Source organism: Mytilus trossulus, chromosome 9 (assembly GCF_036588685.1).
Source record: "Mytilus trossulus isolate FHL-02 chromosome 9, PNRI_Mtr1.1.1.hap1, whole genome shotgun sequence".
NCBI classification, from domain to species: domain Eukaryota; kingdom Metazoa; phylum Mollusca; class Bivalvia; order Mytilida; family Mytilidae; genus Mytilus; species Mytilus trossulus.
In genome coordinates, this window is record NC_086381.1 from 47,386,288 (window position 1) to 47,408,002 (window position 21,715).

General features: G+C 32.5%; 1 protein-coding gene across 1 annotated transcript in view; it reads left to right on the plus strand.

Annotated features, from left to right (window-relative positions):
- The window catches only part of LOC134683032 (uncharacterized), a 32,975-nt gene extending 18,213 nt beyond the window's left edge, over positions 1 to 14,762 (plus strand). The window contains exons 9-10 of the mRNA XM_063542051.1: positions 8,882 to 8,926; positions 11,462 to 14,762. Coding sequence (XP_063398121.1) covers positions 8,882 to 8,926; positions 11,462 to 11,472 — 56 coding nt within the window. The 3' untranslated portion in view covers positions 11,473 to 14,762. The remainder of the gene's footprint in view (positions 1 to 8,881; positions 8,927 to 11,461) is intronic.
- Positions 14,763 to 21,715: the final 6,953 nt, after the last annotated feature.

Below are 21,715 nucleotides of genomic sequence, written 5' to 3' on the forward strand. Positions count from 1 at the left end.
CTTTATCAAGACTCAAAGCAGCATCATTGCCGAAGCCATAAGGCAGCAACCAATTGATTTTCGGGGGGGGGGGGGGGGGGTATTATAGTTGAGTATAAAACATAAAGGCAAAGGGGTGGGGGTGGTGAGCTACGGACTTTGTTTTGGAAACCAAAAATGTTTCCAGTTTTTGGCCCTGAAATTTTTTTGTTTGTTTCACCCTCAGCTGCCACTATATAAAATGCTAAAATTGATTTCGACTTGTCACCAAAATTTGTCCTGAAAAAAATCAATATCCCACGCCCCCTACCCCCCCCCCCGCTCCCCTTTCCCCTCCCCAAAAAAATGAAGTGAATAGTTGCTGCCTAATTCATTTGAAAAGGTCTTCCCGAATCGACTTGACGTACATATAAATATTCGCCACTGGTCTTTACTCAAACAACGATTCACGCATTGATGCATGACTAAAAAAAGTGTGAGGTAAATGAGATGTTTGTCTAGTATCTCAGATCCTTTAAATAACACTTAAAATAAATTAAAAAAAAAGTTACCCTATTCCTTTACCAAATACTACTTGGAGAAGAAATACTATTTGAAACAAACAGAAAAGATAAAAATGTAGTGATCCCTAATATCTCAATCCTTTTTTTTTCGGCTGTAGGCACGCTGCTGCAGCTAACGTTTTCTAACGCGTAATCGAGACATCTCTAGTATAATCAAACTACTACAAATAATAAAAATTGCTTTCATAAAGTAGCAACCACTTAACTTAAAAAAAGGAGGAGGGTTATTTTTTTTTATCTGAGTCAGATTTTTTTTCGCGCATACGTTTTTATTCCTTTTTTTTCGATGCTGGTGATCAAATACTTTTTTTTTTCAATATTTAACACTATAATGTATGGGGAAACTCTTGATTCAGAATAATTTTTTTTATCATTTGTATGACCACTTTTTTTTATCAAATTGGGGAACGGAATATTTCCATTTCCACCCCACCCCCTTTTGAAGAGAAACGGTTGTTCCCTTACCGCTAGAAAAATTGTCCAAAAATTTTGAATTCAGTTCTACGTGATGAACATTTAAATGACATATAGTTTAAAAGTGGGAACAAATCTTATGTACAGGTAGCTAAACAAGGTGTATAGATGTGAACAAATGTAATGTGAAACCAGTGTATACTACACTAAACTAATTGTAAACATGTTTACTCTACACGGCGTTTGGTGTGAACACGGCCTTATTTCCGGAACATTTTAACGAACAATCCATACAATGTAAGGCATAAGAGTTAATGATAGCATTGCAAATGGATAGAAAGTCCTCGCTCACTCTATACTTTTGTATATTTTATATGTTGATAATATAAAATTAATAATTTAAGTAAACCTGACCTTAAAACGCTTTTATATATTCTATTTATATCTTTTTTGGATGATTTCATGATTTCATGATTTTATTTAATTTTTGTTTTTTACCAATAGCAAGAAGATCTGCAAAACACATTAATGTTCGCATTGCCTTCCTTATTTTTCTCTTTCCATTTTTTTTACTATCAAATAACAGACGTGTAGTACCCATTTGAGTCTCACTGTATTAGTTCTAGCCAAACAAGGTGAGAAGAATATCAAACAAGGAAATCTTCATTGAGTGACAAGAATTAATATATTGAAGCGATCAACGATAGTAATATTTGTTAAACGACATAATTTGCTATTTCAATTTTTTCGTAATCTGCAGACAATTAATAATAGTATACAAGACACAACATAGAAAACTAAAGACTAAGCAACACAAACCCCACCAAAACTGGGGGAAATCTCAAGTGCTCCGAAAGGGTAAGCAGTTCCTGCTCAACAAGTGGCACGTGTCGTGTTGCTTATGTTATTACAAATCCGGTAAATAGTCTTATTCGGTAGGTCTAATTCGTGAAAAGGGAAGTGGATTGTAGTTACGACATAAGGAACATATCCGATATCATATGTGAAACGGTTATGGCGCTTTAGTTAGAACAATGCATTTTAAAGCTCGGATAGAATGGTTTCTGTTGATTTTATACAAATTGCATTTCTTGGTCTATTTTTTCTTCAAATCGTTTCACAATGTTTTGTCATCAAAAGGTATATTTAAATATTATAATGGCATTTTCTTACGGAATAAAATTTTGGGAAAACATACAAAATTTGAACTTTCTGTTATTATTCCTGAAGGTTGTCAGTGTATTCAAAGTTTTAACAACAGAAATCAACCTCGTCTTGGTAATTTTCTAACTGAAAACGTCGATTTTCTCATTTGTCGCATAGTTTCATTCCTCCATGACCGAGTTAAAATCGAAAATCAGAAAAATGATATACTAGTGAATAGATAAATTTAAATATACCTTTTTATTTTGTAATCTTCGTCTTTTTACGGATAATGCTCAACGTCTCCTTAACATATGCGTTTCAAATTCCTACCCTGTTATACCCCCGCTTTCAAAAGATTTACTGTTTTACCTCTGTCTGTCCGTCCGTCCGTCCGTCCGTCTGTCCACCCATCCATCTATCTGTCAGTCTATCCGTTCCATGAATGTTTTCGTCTCATCTTTCTCAGGAACTGCATGACAAGGATTTCTGAAATTTGGTTTTAGGGTTAAATAAGTCAATTATGCGTTTATATATTCATCACTCAACAAATTCATGTCTTCCGAACACGTCTATCACTTTATACATGATAGCAAAGTTGAAATATTTGTCACATTTGTATGAAGGACTACAATATAAGTATTTCTGAAATTTGGATTCCGGTTTTATATAAGTCAGATTTACCGTGTGATGTGTTTTCAGATTCATCACTCAACAACTTTCTGTTTACCGAATACCTGTATCATGCTACCCATGATAGCCAAGTTGAAAGTATCGTCACATTTTTCTGAGGAACTACAATACACATACAAGGATTTCTAAAACTTGGTTTCAGGGTTTATGTAGTCAACTATACCGTGTAATGCGTTTTCAGATTCATCACTCAACAACTTCCTGTTTGCTGAACACTTGTTTCATTTTACACATGATAGTCATATTGAAAATTTTCATCAAATTTTTCTGAGCAACAACAATACAAGGATTTCTGAAATTTGGTTTCAGGGTTCATGTAAGTCAGCTATACAGTGTGATGCGTTTTCATCAATGAACAACTTCCGGTTGACCGAAATATTTCTGCGGAGGTATCATCAGTGAACAGTAGCTCACAGTTTCATTTGTTCTGGATGCACTTTACTGTTCACCTTCTAAAATGTCACTTGCTTTAATTGTATGGTTAAGGTGGTACCCAACACTTTCAGTAAAATTAATTTGGCTCGTTTAATTTTCATACAATTTTGACAAAGTATTTACTTTGACCCTTTGACAAAATCATAAACATTAAGAAAAATTTGAACCAACCGTTTTGTCAGAAAAATTACACTGGTTATATAGCAATTTAACAAACACCAATTTTAATCCTTGAGAAGCTTAATATTCCTTTTACAACACAATGTAATTAAAACGTTTAGCTGACTTTACAGAGTTATCTCCCTGTAGTGTTAGGTACCACCTTAAGCCTTAAGATATCTACTTAAAATCATACAAGCATTGTATGTTATATGTTTTATAAGAATTTTATTTAGTAAATGTACCTGTCCATGTATTGAAATCGTACAGCGTACAATGTAATGATATCGTGTACTAACAGGGCCATGACGGTAATGCACAACCCTCGAATTTCCACAGAGTTGGAAACCAAGTTGCATTATCTTTTTTAATAGAATATTCCTATATCTATTTACTGACGTATAGCACTATGATCATTTGTATTTATTTTAACATATTGACTTCGTTCAACAACATCTGAATTGCTGCAAAAATATATTAATTCAAATGATATATTCAACATGTTCAAGTTATCATTGTACACCTAAAACTAAAATACGATTAAAAATAAGCAGAATAAATACAACAAACCAATTCAATGAAAGAAAATCTGCGGAAATACAACTAAAGACTAGGCAATCGTCGTCTGAAATTCGGTTAACTTTAACATAAACTTCTATGAAAATACAGGTCGAAATAAAACCAAACTTGGATCAATTTTTCATAAACTATCAAGTGAAAAAATGTTTCCGATATTCTAAGCAGCCAACTAATATGGCAAACATGACTTAAATGGAGCATAATGATAAACAGCAAGTTATTTCTATGATCTCATCATCTGTTATTAAAAATCAAGATTAAACAAGATTAAACAAGGGCTGAAATGTTGAGAATGTAAAGAAAAGTAACCAGCCTTCATACATTTGTTGTTTTTGCATAATGATGTTAACCAATATTTGGTGTTTTGCATTTAGTAGTGTAAAATATAATGCATACACAGAAAATTTAAATTGCAAGAGTTATTAAAAAAAACCCTCTTTTTTACCAATAAGCTTAGATGCTTTAACTACATCTTGCATGAGTATAGCAAGACCAGATCTACAACATGTACACTAGGGAAACATACCCGAATCCTTAAGCCGCTTTTCACGGAGATAATTTCCTTAAATGACCACACAACTTTGTATTATTGGTAAATTATGATTAAAACTAGCAGCTAATGAAAAATTTCAAACAGAGCAATATATCAGCAAGACACAATCTACAAGTTTGTCACGTAGTTGAGTTTTCCAGGAATATCAGCCTGATAGGAATTATTGCTCACTAATGATTGTTTTTTCTTCAATTTCTTGTTGCATTTCTGGTTAAATAATATAAATTCCAGCAACTGAAGTTATTAGCATAAGAGAACAATTTTTAGTCTAGAAATATAAAGCAATTGTTTTGAAAACAATTGTTAGGCAGTCTTTCCCCTCTGATGAATGGATAATTGATTTTTTTTTTATTGATTGATTTGGAAAAGGAGGGGGTGGATTTGTTTATTTGTTTGTTTGTTTGCTTTGGTATGGGGTCTATATTATTATGTTACCGGAGAAGTTTCATGTTTAGTTTGGAAAGTTTTTCTTTTATTTTAGATACAGCGTGCGCGCAAGATTGAGGAGACATCACGTGACGCGGGTTTATATTAAGAAAAACTTGGTCTTTTAATTTCTTTTTAGGTCGGGACCTTGAACAGACAACATGTATAGAGATGGAATGTACACAATGTAATTTCTTGTGTCATTGTAGGAAATTGACATTTTGATCACAGTTCACCAGCAGTGCATGCTTAGGATTTAATTGATCCCGTGTAACTTTTAAAGACATTTAAGGATTATTTTCTGATAATGTATATTTTTCAGCACCTGTTTGTAACACAGATAAGTATTTCAATCTAGGAGCGGACATTTTATTGTAGGTTTTCACTGAGATTTACGGACCTAGCAAGCGATTTTTACGGCATTGCCATTTCTTTTTCCTAGGAAAAATCTTGAGAGATATCTGCAAAAAGTTTTTTTATGAACCTTCAGTACATGTATGCCCTGCTGACTGCAAATTTTCAGGTCGATTGGACTTGTAGTTTCAGAGAACATGTGGATTTTTTTTTCAGAAGAGACGTAAGAACAATAATAAAAATAAAAATGTTCTTGAATAATTGAGAGTTTGTTCCTTCAATATACTGTCATAAATAAACAGTCATACATATTGATTGATTGATTAGTTGGTTCATTGATTGATTGTTTGGTTGGTTGGTTTGTTTGTTGGTTGGTTGATTAAACACGTTTGATAGGGTCGCTTAGAACAAGGGGGAAAAAAACCTCAAGAGACCTTGCATCCCGTATAAAACGCATGACACGGTAACATACATTAAGTGATTGATTGGTTGGTTGGTTGGTTAAACACGTTGGTTAAACATATTGGTTAAACACATTGGTTAAACATGTTGGATAGGCTCAATTAGAACAAGCAAAAAAAAAGAGACCTTGGATTCTTTATGAAAGAAATGAAACGGAAACATGAATTGATTGATTGGTTGGTTAACATATTGATTAAACACGTTGGTAGGTTAAACATGTTGGTTGGTTAAACACGTTGGTTGGTTAAACATGTTGGATATGGTTAATTAAAAGCAAGGGGAAAAAAGAGACCCTTGATCCCGTGTTCATTGGTATGTTGGTTGGTTGGTTGGTTGTTTTGTTGATTGGTTAAACATGTTTAAGAAATGTTGATAGTTTCTTCATACTGATTCGATAAATTATGGTTTATTTATATTTTTTAAGGATAAAAGGCAGATAATATTGGATCCCGTATTTAACACATGAAACGGAAACATGCATTGATTAATTGATTGGTTGGTTGGTTGGTTGGTTAAACACGTAGCTTAAACATGTTGTTTTAACACGTTGGCTGGTTAAACACGTTGGATAGGCTCAATTTAAACAAGCGAAAAAAAATCCATCTTAGATCCCGTATTTAACACATGCAACAGAAACATGCATTGATTGATTGATTGGTTGGTTGGTTAAACACGTTGCTTAAATATGTTGCTTAAACACACTGGTTATACACGTTGGCTGGTTAAACACGTTGGATAGGCTCAATTTAAACAAGCGAAAAAAACATCTTGGATCCCGTATTTAACACATGAAACGGAAACATGCATTGATTGATTGATTGGTTGGTTGGTTGGTTGCTTGGTTAAACACATTGGTTAAACACATTGGATAGGCTCAAAATTGGATCCCGTATTTAACACATGAAACGGAAACATGCATTGATTGATAGATTGGTTGGTTGGTTGGTTGGTTGGTTAAACATGTTGGTTAAACATGTTGGTTAAACACGTTGGCTGGTTATACACGTTAGATAGGCTAAATTTAAACAAGCGAAAAAAAAACCATCTTGGATCCCGTATTTAGCACATGAAACGGAAACATGCATTGATTGATTGATTGATTGGTTGGTTGGTTGGTTGGTTAAACACGTTGGTTAAACATGTTGGTTAAACACGTTGGTTAAATATATTGGTTAAACTTGTTGGTTAAACACGTTTGATAGGCTCAATTAAAACAAGCGGAAAAAAAGAGACCTTGAATCCCGTATCAAACACATGAAACGGAAACATTGATTGATTGGTTGGTTGGTTGGTTGGTTGGTTGGTTGGTTGAAATTCAAACACACATACAACTGTTTAAATAGTGCCAAAACCACATAATTTGATGACCTTGACCTTTGACCTTGTAATCTTTGTCAAGGTCATTGCTCCACAAGGTCATTGCAAAAGACCCTATGGGTCAAGGACCTTTTGTTTAAGAGTTTTGCCTAAAAATGGCTTTTTAAAAACCATCGATGGGAGTTATGTCCCTTACATGATGGTAAAATCAATATAGTCATATTGTAAAAAAAGTTGCCCCTTGAAGTACCAAGCATTTTTCACTGCTTAGTTTTTTTGTATCTATAACCGTTCAAAAGTTATAGGGAAATCAAAGACATATGAAAATCTAAAATATGACCTTGACCTATTTTTCTAAGTTAGGAATCAGGGGACTCAAATAAAAACATTCCAGGGTTATACGGTTAACGGTTTATGAGTTAAAAAAACATACCGACAAATTTATTCCATAAAGATAGATATCTCCTATAAAATTTCATCGAATCGCTTCGATCCAAATTAGTCAAAATTTCCTGAGGATGTAACGAACAATTTGTAAAAAGAATTTTGTCAATATCTTTTTTTGTTACGAAGGAGATGCACACACATGATAAACAGTGAATAGGGAGATAACTCTTACAAAGAAAAGTGTTCGGCTTAGCAGGGTTAAATGTAAAAGCGCATAAACTGTACGATACAATATGAGAAATATCTAAGCGACATATTGCGAAACAAACATTTGTCGCAATATCAAAATTATGCGGAAGGAAAAAAATAAAAACCAATTGTTCAGAGAACAATTGAAGGTCTTTCCATATCAAAGAATTTTTGATAAGAAGATAGTTGTTCATACTGATGCGATAAATGGGCGAAAACTTATTGTTTATGCACCCTTTCAACCAAAATTTATAAGTTACGACATGTCGTAACTAACAATTCAGTAAAAATAACTTGTCAATACGTTATACGATTTTTGAAGAAAAGTGAAAATAAGTCAAAATCAAATTTTTTAATATGACCTTGACCTTTGACCTTGACCTAATTTTCATTTTTTTGGACCAAGGACTTTAAATCAAAAGACCCTAGGTCTCTATTACTTATGGTTTACCAGTTAGAAATGCATATTACTAATATCAAATGCATAAGGGGGAATAACTCTTACATGGAGTGTTCATATCGCTTCGGTTAAAATAGGACAAATCATGCGAAGGATATTACTAGCAATTTGATAAAAAAAAATTGGCGCTTTTTTCTGCGGTTACAGAGGAGATGCACTCTGATGATAAACAGTGAAAGGGGAGATAACTCTTACAAAGAAAATTGTTCGTCTTAGCAGGGTAAAATTTAAAAGCGCATAAACTATACGATACCATATGAAAAATATCTAAGCGACATATTGCAAAACAAACATTTATCGCAAGAACAAAATGTGGCGGAAAAAAAATAATAATCAGAACAAATACAATAGGGCTTTCCACAGAAAAGTGGAAAGACCTAATAATAATCAGAAGAAATACAATAGGTCTTTCCACAGAAAGGTGGAAAGACCTAATTATAGTCCAGTCTATAGTTTTGGAACATGACCATTGTTGAAGGTTCATATAAATACAGGTAAGCTATACGTGCTATTTCTAGTCTTTAGTTTTTAGCTCTGTAGCGATAAAGAGTTTTTTTTTACATAGCGCGAATCACTTTTCGTTAGCTAAACACCACGATTGAACTCTTGATTGACGTGGCAAAATACCTCAAAACAGTTATATTGCCTTTTATCGCTAAATAATGTAAGTTTTGATTTAAATATATATTCGTGTTTTTTTTTGTATAGCCGAAATGGAAACTGAAGAATCTACTACATCCATAGAAAGAGAAGGTACGTTACAAACTTGACATGTAGATTTAAAGCGAATTTCATTATATCAAAAACATTAAAGAGATGAGTCATAGTTAGTCAGACTTTTAAGTATCTTCTTCCATAAACAGTATGTAACAAAACAATATTTACGATGCATGCCCATGCATGCATTCAGTTCAATACCGTTCGCATAAAGCATTGAGATATGTTCAAATCATTATGTTTGATGATGTTAATGGCAATACACAGTATGAATTTTGTCGGATATTGATATTTTCGATAAAACGGGTTTCAACCGTTGGGCTAAAGTATAGGCTATTACTTCGGTGTCTACATTTTGTAAAGTTATAGGAACTTTTTTTAGTTTAGGTCGGCCAACGAAATAAACAATAAATAAGAATATATTGTCATACTATGTACGCATTGACGTCAAAATATATAACTTACTAAAAAGGTAACAACCCTCATATAATGAAAATGCGTACACATGCATATAATTTCAGAGCTGATGCATTAACCATACATACGTTTACTTTACGATAATTTACGTTTTTTGCAAGTACATCAACCGGTAAAAGAAATATTGTTTCTGTTTATTAATCGGATCCAAAACGGGACGTCTGCGCTTTTTGGTAGGACAATTGCGATTTTTAATGAACATTTGCACTTTAATTTTTAATACATTTAGCAACATATTGTAAATTAACAAGAAAAAAATAATGAAAACCAAATATTGACAATGCCCCTCCTTTTCTGCTCTGCCATATTCCAGAGCATAAATCCACATATTTTAGATTTGACAAATAGTGATGTTGGCATACAACTTGAAATGTTACGCTATCGAAGCCCAGTAAAACCCATGTTAATTATGGTTTATTGATCTATTCATCAACAATTATAATGCTATTTATTATACAATCAAGAATATCTTATTATATAGCCAAAATTTATCAAAGAGGACTTCTGGTATAAAGAAAAAGATATACATAGCATTAATAGTCTTTTCCTATTATAAGACATTTCATATTTACCCAAACAACTATTAATAAAATTAACTACAAGAAATATTTTATTCCTATATTTAATTCATTTTTTTGAAAGGGATATCCCTTAGTCCTAGCGTACTTACATACTAACTAATACTCGTTAGTACCAGTAGGAAATAAATTGCCTTCTCTATGTCCTTGTACTAGGCTTTGTTCTTATTGTAGTCGAATATTTCTAATTCTGTTGTAACAGTTCGTCGCCAGATTGTGCTTGGTTTTCTTGGAATCCTTTTACCGGTTGTGTTCAATATAGAGGATTTTCATGTGTGCAGTCATTGCATTTTCATTACATGGCCTTACCATCGCAATCGTCGTTGCTTGATTTCTGCTCTTATGCTCTTAGCATTAAATTTCGCCAATTGGCTTTCGTTGCTCATATCAAATTGCTCGCGGTTTGTGGCGAAAACAAACAAAAAATAATATCTAGGTGAATTGAAGACCTATTCGTGGATTTTCGCTGTGTTCTGCTCTTTGGTCAGGTTGTAGTTTCTTTTACCCATTCCCCTTTTTCATTCTTAATTTTAAATCACAAATAAAAAAAACTCTAGGGATTGCGAAGGCACCAAACGGAGCGATTCTATGTGCGTCCAAAACAGACGCGTGTCCTGCTATGCATACATAATCACACATGCTAATCCATAATGTAACACAATCGGGATAATATACAATCCGTAAAACGGCACGTTTTTAGTGTAATTAAAAAGATACAACATAATAGCCAATAACTGTAATGAAGAACTGAAACGCGGCACATTATATAGAAAGAAAACATTTACCATGTACTTGTTACTGCAGAAAGCTAGCCAAAAAAGTTAATTAAAAAAAAACCCACTCAGTCTTCTGATAGGCCGAAAGTTCAATTAAAAAAAAACTGAATTAAGGAGAGGGAAAGATAGGAGACGGACACGCATACTCATCAGTTGAAAATCAATTGACAACGCCTTAGCAAATAAAAAACAAAAACTATACTAAAAGACAAACAGCATAAAGAACACACCACAGACACCTATCGCTGCACGAACTGCACCAAAACCCCGGGAAGACCGCATGCGCTCAAACTTTTTAAAACGTTCCCGGAAAAGTCAATGATGTGATTTGATATCTATTTAAGTTAGCTTCAACATCTGCAGGAGAATATACAATAGCAAGCAATACAGTCGTGAAATGTACAAGCCCTATAAATGTATAAATACCAGTTTGGTTAAATTTATCACCCCCTCCCAAATGCAAGATGTATTTGTTATAAGGCGGAGCTAATTTCAGGCATGCATTCACCCTGCGTTATACATTCCGTGTTATTTACACTAAGATCACTGTCATTAACGTATTTATGAAGCTTACATATTTTTATATTTTGACATCATAACTTTACAATGTATTCTTTTGTTTTGTAAACCTTATAAAACATTTACTTGTTTTCTCGGATTAACTTATCATATGTGTATCTTAACATTCTTGGTTTATTTTTATTTTGACACATGTTTATTGTTACATTTTTTTTCAATAGAAACACAATAAAACATACCGTTGTTTGTTCTTGAAAAACAACCTGAATCATCACATGAACATGAACGGAAAAAGCGAAATGAAGGAACGACAATTGCAATGCAAGAAGCAGAAGGATCACAATATTACAGATGCAAATAACTACACTGACTTATTTGAACAAGCTGATCATAGAAGAAGTTCGATTGTATTGTTAACGACGGAAATTGATTGAATGCGTTTTTACATGGCTTATTTACTACGTATAGTAAATGGCATTACTTGTTTGGATGGACTTAGCAGTATGATGCATGATTATAAAAGAAACATACCAAAAAATGGACAGAAAATGCATCTGCAATACAAAAAAACAAACAAAAGTCTACAAAAATATCAATTAGAAAACTTTAGACTGAACAACCAGCAAACTAAAGCGGAATGATTCCAAGTTCTTCAGAGGATAAGCAGATCTTGTTTTACATGTTATTTAGGTTGTGTTTCGTATGCACAGTACGAGTTGTCTTAACAGTCTAATTGGGTGATGTTACAATAAAAGAACATTTCGATTAATGCTAATTGAAGCGTACAGGACAGTACAGGGTACATCAAAAGTATAAATAATCTTACTCATTATTTACAAAAAGACATTAAAAGTATTATGGAATAAAAATATATCCTTAAACATTGTAGGACATTCATAATATCTTAGATGAACCGTCGACAACTTTTACTACAAACACAATCATATGAACATGTTTGTTGCAATATTATGGTCTTTTTGTTTTGGAGTTGCGGTCGCAACATTATGTCATTCTGTTTTTGTTTTTATTAAAATTGGACGTAACTACCGTTTATATATTTTTAAATAGGTTGCTTTGTGTACGTTTTCTACAAGTCAATTCTGCATGTTTAGTCTAGAACCGTATTGCAAGTTTAATATCTCAACATGTTGAGGTCTTTATTTACATTTCTTTTTCTTTGTTTGGTGGGTGTACTTTTCGAGATAGTGTTAATAAATTTATATACACAAAACGTATTTATAATTTTCAAGGCAACTGCCTAATACAGATCATTATATTTTGAGCTCAATAGCATTTTAAATTGGCACTGGTATTGATCTGATGATATTTACATATTCCACATCATTATAAGTTTGTATAGACCACAACAACTTCAAATATTATTTTCTTAATTGATGTTTTATAAAATGTACTCATAAAGACCGGTAAAGAGAGGATAACACAAAACATTTTGGGATTTAATTAATAATGTTGAGTTCATGTTTAAATTTTTATTTGTGTACGAGCAAAACGTCTTTAAAAATAACTTTTGATGATTTCAGCTAGGACATCTGACTTTAGCAAAATTATATACAGATACATTTATGATAAATATAACGTACAATATGACTTACAATGACTTAATTGATAATTCTTAAATTAAATTATCTTCCAACAGAGAATTAGTTTTAAGGAATACATACATCTGTCAGTGGTCATTACAGAAATCGAATTTTATAATTGACTATAAAAAAAAATGATTTTTTAGAACAAAAAACTCAAATAAACCAAAATGGATTCCCGAAAGACAAGTCAAAGACAAATGTTTCGAGTTTTCCTCTAGATTCCTCCTTAGAATGTATCATAACATTTCAGAAAATTGTGATTTCAAGGGGGATTGATAGAAGCCACCAGTTCTAAATCACGAGTGAATTTCATCCCCATTGTTATATGTTTGTCTTGTGTTTGAATTTAAGTGAAATTTGTAATACACGTTATCGCTAATCCCGGCTGACCCAAACGCTTGATCTTTTGACGCATACAACATGTACAACAATCACTTTTCCATTGTGGCGTCAGAAATTTTGTTTTATGACGTCAAAATTTTACGGGAACCTGTGTAATATCCAGTAATGGCGGTATAATACTGGAATTTTCCAAAGTAAGCGATACATATTGTTATGGGATATCACTCACCGAAGTAAAATACCAGCTAGTGTTATTACATTCGTACTTAATTTCGAACACGGGACGCACTTTAACAATGTAAAGTGAAGTGGGAACCATATTGGGATGATAGCATACCATCCGTTTAAAACCATTCGGGTCTGGAATTGACGAAGGACGTTAACAGCTGAGAAATTTACATGAATAACCATGTACAAATAATTTCCCTAATGCTAAGATAAATAATTTGATTTTTAATTACCTCTTCATGGTTTGTTTGACTCTTAAATTTTTCTCCAGAGGACATCATTTGATAATCACTTAAAGTCGTTATATGACTCGAAATTTCAATCACTTGAATACTTTTATTACTATTTGATAAACACAAAAGAAGTTTCAGGATAAGACACAATTATGTTTAAATAATTATGAAATGTTAACAATACCCACTTAGTAGCAATTCTTATAAAAATCAATGTTGTTCAATTAATGTAGTTGACTGTGTTCGTGTGTTGTGTTATTATTCGCTTATAGGCTGATATTATGAGGTTTTTTTGGTTGACAAACAAATATACTAACATTTAGTTAATTTAACATTATCTATACATGCTATAAGGTCAAAATATGAATATGCTGAAAATTGTAAACATTTTTGATAATATTGTTAATAACTATTTTTCGATAGTCTGTTCAGATATTTCTCCTGCAGTCACTGAACGAGCAAGAAACGTTTGTATCAACTTGCAATCGGAAAGTTTAAGACACCAATCGACATCATGAGAGGTGTTGGTAAACGTAAAATATGTTTTTTTTTAAATTCGCTTTAACATTGAACCATGGAACTGAGGTAAAAAATATGATTTCTAAGTTAAACAAAAAATAACTTATTATCAGTTATAATGGTCAGTGTTTTATGTAATGCATTTTTTAGATGAATCAGGGGCTTTTTACATGAGCAATTGGCAATAAAACACTTGATCATTTTTGGTATTTGTACATTCCCAGACTATGTAATGTTAGAGTTTGATCGGTTTTATCAGAGAAAGCCTTTCGGATGCACGAAAAAAAGCGATAATTATATTTACATGTAAAAGTATTAAAATGATTGTGATAACCAAACATTAATGTGATAAATTGTGATATTTTCTATTTATTAAATCAATGTTTGTATGTGCATTTATACTTATGAACGTGTTTTTATAATCATATATATAGCTTCAATATGTAATGAATAACACAATAGTATTTGTTGATTGTTTGGTTCAATCAAAAGATTTTTGGGTTCATTTCAATGATACATATGTTTTTGTTAGAAGTTTTATACAACACTGTCGTTTGATATTGATGATTTATATTGTGTCGTTAAGAGACCACAAACGTTCGATGGAACTCCATTGTTGTTTTAAAGTTGTAATGCTTGGAATTGGTATAATAAAATGCATAGCAGAATGAAGAAGATTTATTTGCCTCTCACGAGCTAATCGTTACAAACTACACCTAAAACCTACTGTATCAGGGATTTCAATGATAATGATATATAAGGTTCATTCTATGTACTCGAGCCTCAAAACACTGATCAAGAATTATAAAGCATAAAATGTCATGAATTAAATGGAGAGCGCAGTCATGAACTAAATGGAGAACGCAGTTATTAAATTCATGAATCAAATCAACAGACATGCATTAGATGTGTAAATATAAAAATAAGATGTGATATAACTGCTTATGAGACAAATCTAAACAAAAGACCAATTGACACAAAATTAACAACTATAGTAGTTCACCAACAATGAACAAAGCCCATACCGCATAATAGTCAGCTATAAAAGGCCCATGCCAGAAATGAGAAATGTAAAAACCAAACGAGAAAACTAACGGTCTAATGTATGTACAAAAATGACATAAAAACAAATATATAACATATATACAAACGGCAACCACTGAATTACAGGCACCATTCTTGGGACGGCACACACTTACTGAATGTGACGGGGTTTAACATATTAACGGGATCCCGAACCTCTCCATAACCTGGGACAAAAGTATTACAATACAACATAAAAAAGAATTATAAAAATCAGTTGAAAAAGACTTAACTCATCACATGGATACAAATGTAAATACTAGACAGAATAGAAATAACTTTTTTTATTTGCTAATTGACAATTAAGCTGAATAAAATAATTTAAGACAGCAGAGAAGATAATTCTATGTTAATTGGTTATTACTAACCGACTTTAATAAAGAGTGAGCTATTTATATTGTAAATATATGCTGTCTCTAGTCTGATCAAAGGGTCAAAGTGTCCTACTTAATTAAGCAATAAATGTTTGAAATTAGATAACATGTTTTCACGTGCAGAGAAATTTCAATTATGACCATTGCATGATTGAATTTCATCTTTCTTATTGGTCAATGATCTTGGAGGTCAGCACGAGTTCACGTGTAAGTGCATTGTGGTCACTTCCTTTTATCATCGGCAATATTTGATGTGTTAACTTGTGATTCTTATCAAACAATTTGTTGAAAATTCCCACGCACATACCCCCCTTAATGTTATCTTTTGAAGTATATATGTTTATTCATGGGGCAGATTTTTCTCATCACTTTTGCTATTCTTTGTCATTTATTCAACTGATATGATATTAGTTGATGTAATTTCGTATTAATTATGTATTATTATTTCATTTAAAATATGAACTTTTATGTCAAATGTCCTGTACCAAGTCAGGAAGATGGCCATTGTTATATTATTGTTCGTTTCTGTGTGTGTTGCATTTTAATGTTGTGTCGTTTGTTTTTTCTTATTTTTGAGATATTAAGATAAGACGTGGCACGGTACTTGTCTATCCCAAATTCATGTATTTGGTTTTGATGATTTATTTGTTATCTCGTGGTATTTTGTCTGATGCTTGGTCCGTTTCTGTGTGTGTTGCGTTTCGGTGTTGTGTCGTTGTTCTCCTCTTATATTTAATGCGTTTCCCTCGGTTTAAGTTTGTTACCCCGATTTTGTTTTTTGTCCATGGATTTATGAGTTTTGAACAGCAGTATACTACTGTTGCCTTTATTTATTTGCAAAATTTATTTTTTGCTATTTATGATTTTGAATAAATGACCTTTTTTCGTCAGTTTAGTTTTTGTATTATATAGCAAATCAAGCTCAGACTCTGGCCTGTGTATACAAAGTATGTTTATGGTATCTAGCTGTCGTTTCGTTCATATGTCATTCCCCAAGAACAGGAAGGTTAATCATGTGTTAACTAAAAATATCTTTCAATTGAACAAACATCTTTTAAATGTCAAGGTATTCCATATTTTCCCCTCCATCGCCAACTGACGTTCCACCAGTGCATTGATTTTTATTTCATGGAGATTTTATCGTTTTCACCTATCGTGTTACGTTCTTGTTGGAGGTTGGTTTCACGCATCTGTTTTTTTCTCGAGTACTTGATCATTCTTGGTTTTTTCGTTTTATATTCGTCTTTATCTGGTTAAAATTTGATTGTTAACGTAAATCTTTTTCTTCATTTATTTTAAATTTGCTATTCTCCAAGACAAGAGTTTGCGGGTCTGTATATAGCCTTCTGCGTTTTGAGACATGGTGTCATCCTTAAAGATGATCTAACGGTCTTAGATTGTTCAATTCTCTTTGCTGCCTTGGTGATTTCGTCATCTACCTAAGTGGTGTAAATTCGTGCTCAAAGACCTACAACGTTCTTAATATTTTTACTTCCATACTCATCCTGATATTTTCCAATGAATATCTTAATATAACCGGGTGATATACTTGACGGGTGCACGGTTGTGTAATTGGCAGTATCAAACTTGTCCGGAACACGTAGTTTTATGACTTCATTAAAATCGGCAGTTACAATCTAATCATATGAAAAAGAAGATGTGATATGATTGCCAATGAGACCATTCTATAGGTCGCTATACGGCCTTCAAAAATGAACCGAGCCCATACCGCATATTTGGCTACAAAAGTTAACTAAATGACAAAATTTTAATGTAAAACAATTCAAACGAGAAAACTAGCGCCTAATTATTGTATAGAAAAAAAAACCAAGTATGTAAAAAGGAAAATGCAACAAATGACAACCACTGTATTACAGGCACCTGTCATGGGACAGGCACATACATACATAATGTGGCGGAGTTTTACATGTTACCCCTTTTAACTAGGACAGTGGTGTGAACAGTACAACATAAGAATGAACTATACAAATCAGTTGTAAAAGGCTTAACTCATTAGGAGAATAAAGATAGAAATACATAAAAAAAAAAAAGAAAGGACGTGGCAGGATACTTCACAACAACAAAATGAACATATCTGAGAGTACTTGCAGTTAGCTAAGCTGTCAGTATCGGCAAATAAGAGGTTAACGTTGTTATCATACATCTGTCGGTCGGGATAAAGTTGTAATGAAAGTCATACATCAAGGTTTTTGACATATCCAAAACGTAATTTCCTGAGTGAACATATTTTTTCAAATTTGAGTGGTCTTGTACATGTGAACCGCTTATAATTTTTTAGTAAAGATAACACGACGAATAAAATTAGATATGGCTAAAAGATTTAATGCCCGACTCATTGATGTTACCGGTTCAACATTAATTCTCTTGCACAAATTTCCCTGGTCTTACCAAACACAAACTTATTCTACAGTTTGAAGAACTCCTTCTAGGGTTGATCTTAACCTGTGCATACAGATTGGTGTTTAAGTCATTATTTTTTTTGAGCCAAGGAGATCTTAATGATGCGGTGTATCTGTTTTAGTTTTATACCAAATGTTAAGTATTGTTTAAGATTTTTACACTTAAGTTTATACTTGACATATTTCTTATGCTTCACTATTATACTTTTATAATATAAGTCCTGATATTATTTTACAAAAGCAGTCTCGGGCTAAAAAATTAGATATACTTATTTTATACATTTATATTTCAATTTCTTACTAGATCATACTCATCTGATATCACTCAGGCATAAATAACATGAATACGTCGAGAAAGTTGATGAGGTCACTAGCCTACTTCTCTTACCCAAGCATCTCTGCCAATACTAACGATTGTGTCGAACATGAGAGGCGCTAGAAAAGACCACCAGATAACTGAGGTATAAAATAATCGATCATATATCATTATCAATACACATCATACATTGCAATATTAAGATGCACGCAAATTACTGTCCAATTGTGATGTGCATCAAACTCTTAATAATTCTACATGAATAATTAAAAGGCCTTAAATGAGTGCAAAAAGTTAGACCCCCTCTCATATAAACTAAGTTTCAATCAATTTCCCATTTACTCTAAAAAAAACAACATATCTCTTGCTTCGCCATGGCAGACAGCAGGGCTTCGACCTTTGTTAATTTTGTGTTTGTGTTAAAATATACATGTACCTTTTCACGCTTTTGGTCTATTGGAAAATGTTGTTTGTTTTTCATTTAGACCCCTCTTCCGGAAAATTTACTTTTCTAATGCACACATATAACAATTGCGGCTTTTATCAAACGCAATCACATGATTGAAGTTTTTTTTTCAATTTATACTTGTATATATATGTACATATACATCAATAGTGGGTTTTAGCAATGACTCATATCGAAATGCAATTCAAGTATACCAGGAAAATATTATAAAAAAACATGTTTATATGTTAATTGAAAAACAAAAATTATGTTGTATCCTGTCTATATAACTAGCTGTCAGTAACTTCAAATAAGTTTAACCCCGACAAATTCTGAAGTGCCTTTCCCGAGTCAGACTCATGTAATTTAGTGGTTATCTTTTGCTGGTTTTTTTTATCAAATTTGTTTTTTATTCATTATTTTTTTATACTTTGACTATAATATTCTGTCAATTTGCTATATCACTAAGCTAAATTTATATACTATAACGGCATTTGACTTTAATACTCTGTCAATTTGCTATATCACTAAGATAAATTTATACACACTTTGATACATCATGGAGTTAGCTTTTCACATTATTCTGTCATTTAACTGTGTTATGAAGATAATATTTCGTATCATGAAGACATCTTGATATAACATAGAGCTACATTTTAATATTGATTTGTCATTTTAATAAACTATTATTTGATATTGCTACGTCAATAAGATACATTTCAAACTATAAAGGTCCGTTTCTGTCTGCTGTTGCGTTTCGGTGTTGTGTCGTTGTTCTCCTCTTATATTTAATGCGTTTCCCTCGGTTTTGGTTTGTTGCCCCGATTTTGTTTTTTGTCCATGGATTTATGAGTTTTGAACAGCGGTATACTACTGTTGCCTTTATCTATAAAGACATTGTAATATAGCATAAAGCAATTTTTTCATACTACTTTGTCACCTCAGTATGTTATAACAATACATTTGTATACTGTACAATCATCTCGATATAGCATGGAACAATTTTGTCATACTATTATGTCATAAACTATCTTATAAAGACAAATTTTAATTTCAAGCTAATAGATCTTATATCACGAGGTGTCATCTATATACCAGTAGACTATTTCATTACGCTATAAGACCATTTCACCATACCATAAGACCATTCCATCATACCATAAGACAAATCTATTAATAACGGCGAAAATTCCCCGCGAAATTCATCAGCAAGATCGATTGTAAAAATAAAAAAAAAAAAAAAACTGTGAAGGAATTTTTTTTGCAACCCTATAAAATCGCTTTCAAGATGAATGAATTTATCGACTTTAGCGATGCGGAGCTGAAAAGACACGAAAGGCGACACATACAGTAATAATATAATAAATTCTTTTTTCAAAGAGGATAACTCAAGCCAGGAATTTCGTTACCACAAATTTCTTAAAACCTTTACTCATTTCTGTCATAGATATAATTAAAGATTTGGTTTTGAAGTTTGGTTGTGCCTTTAGAAAACTTATTTCAAACGGGATAGCACATCCTCATCTTTACGGATGTTGTTTACCGTGCCTTGAAATTTAGAAACGATTCTGGTAAACTTATCGATCCTTTAAATACTAGTAAACTTATTCTAAAAGGTTACCAATTCAAAACTGTAATTAGATCGATAAATATTTTTTTTATTGGTATTAATAATGATTTTGTTATCAGTAAATTAAAAGCAAACTAAATATTTCTATTGTGTTATATACATATACACATTCATGGATCTACAATCTGTCGTTTTTTTCTGACTGTGTATGACGTCTTTACACCGGCTAAATCCATTGGCTGTTGGATGTGTACTGATTGATAATTTAGTCTAAGATACATGATTTTTTTATGAGTTGTTAGTGACTTTGACCTAGCTGTCAGTAACTACGAGTACTCTCAGATCTGTGCTTAGCGTCTTTTTGTTGTTGGGATGTACAAGTACCCGGCCACGTCCACTGGTATGTGTAGTATTTGTTTTTCTTCAATCCATCTAATGAGTTAAGCCTTTTTCAACTGATTTTTATAATTCGTTCTTATATTGTAGTGAATTGTACTGTTATACCACTGTCCAAGGTTAGGGGAAGGTTGAGATCCCGCTAACATGTTTAACCGTGCCATATTCTTTATGTATGTTTCTGTCCCAAGACAGGGCCCGTATTTCAGTAATTGTCGCTTGTTTATGGGTTACATATTTATTTTTCGTTCCTTTTTCGTACATAACTGAGGCCGTTAGTTTTCTCGTTTGAATTGTTTTACATTGTCATTTTGACAATTTCTGCGTTTTTATAGCTGACTATGCGATATGGGATTTGCTCATTGTTGAAGACTGTACGGTGACCTATAATTTCTGTGTTATTTGGTCTCTAGTGGAAAGTTGTTTCATTCACAATCACACCACATCTCCGACTTCTTTATATCAGATAGTTACAATAAGCGAATCTTCCCTGAGGCCCTCACATACAAGTTACAATATACAATTAAACTAAGATATTTACACATAGATATTTTACAGGTTGGTATCCCTAAAAAATAAACAAACTAAAAAATGAATAACATACAAGCTTAAAACAAAAAGATGGCCTATATTCTTTTCCCCAAATTTTAACATGAAAGCAACCTGTATTTTTAGATAGTTTACTTAAATCAAGTAAATTATCGACAGGTACGGTGCAAAATGTATACAAGCGTTCCAACTTTACCTGTACCCAATAAAATTTAGCAGTATTTTTCAAATTTTTTAACAAATTCAAATAATAAAAAATCGAAACATAAATGCCTCCGGGTGCGGGAGTTTCTCGCTGCATTGAAGACCCATTAGTTGCTTTCGGCTGTTGTCTGCTCTATGGTCGGGCTGTTGTCTCTGACACATTCCCCATTTTCATTCTCAATTTTATTTCAG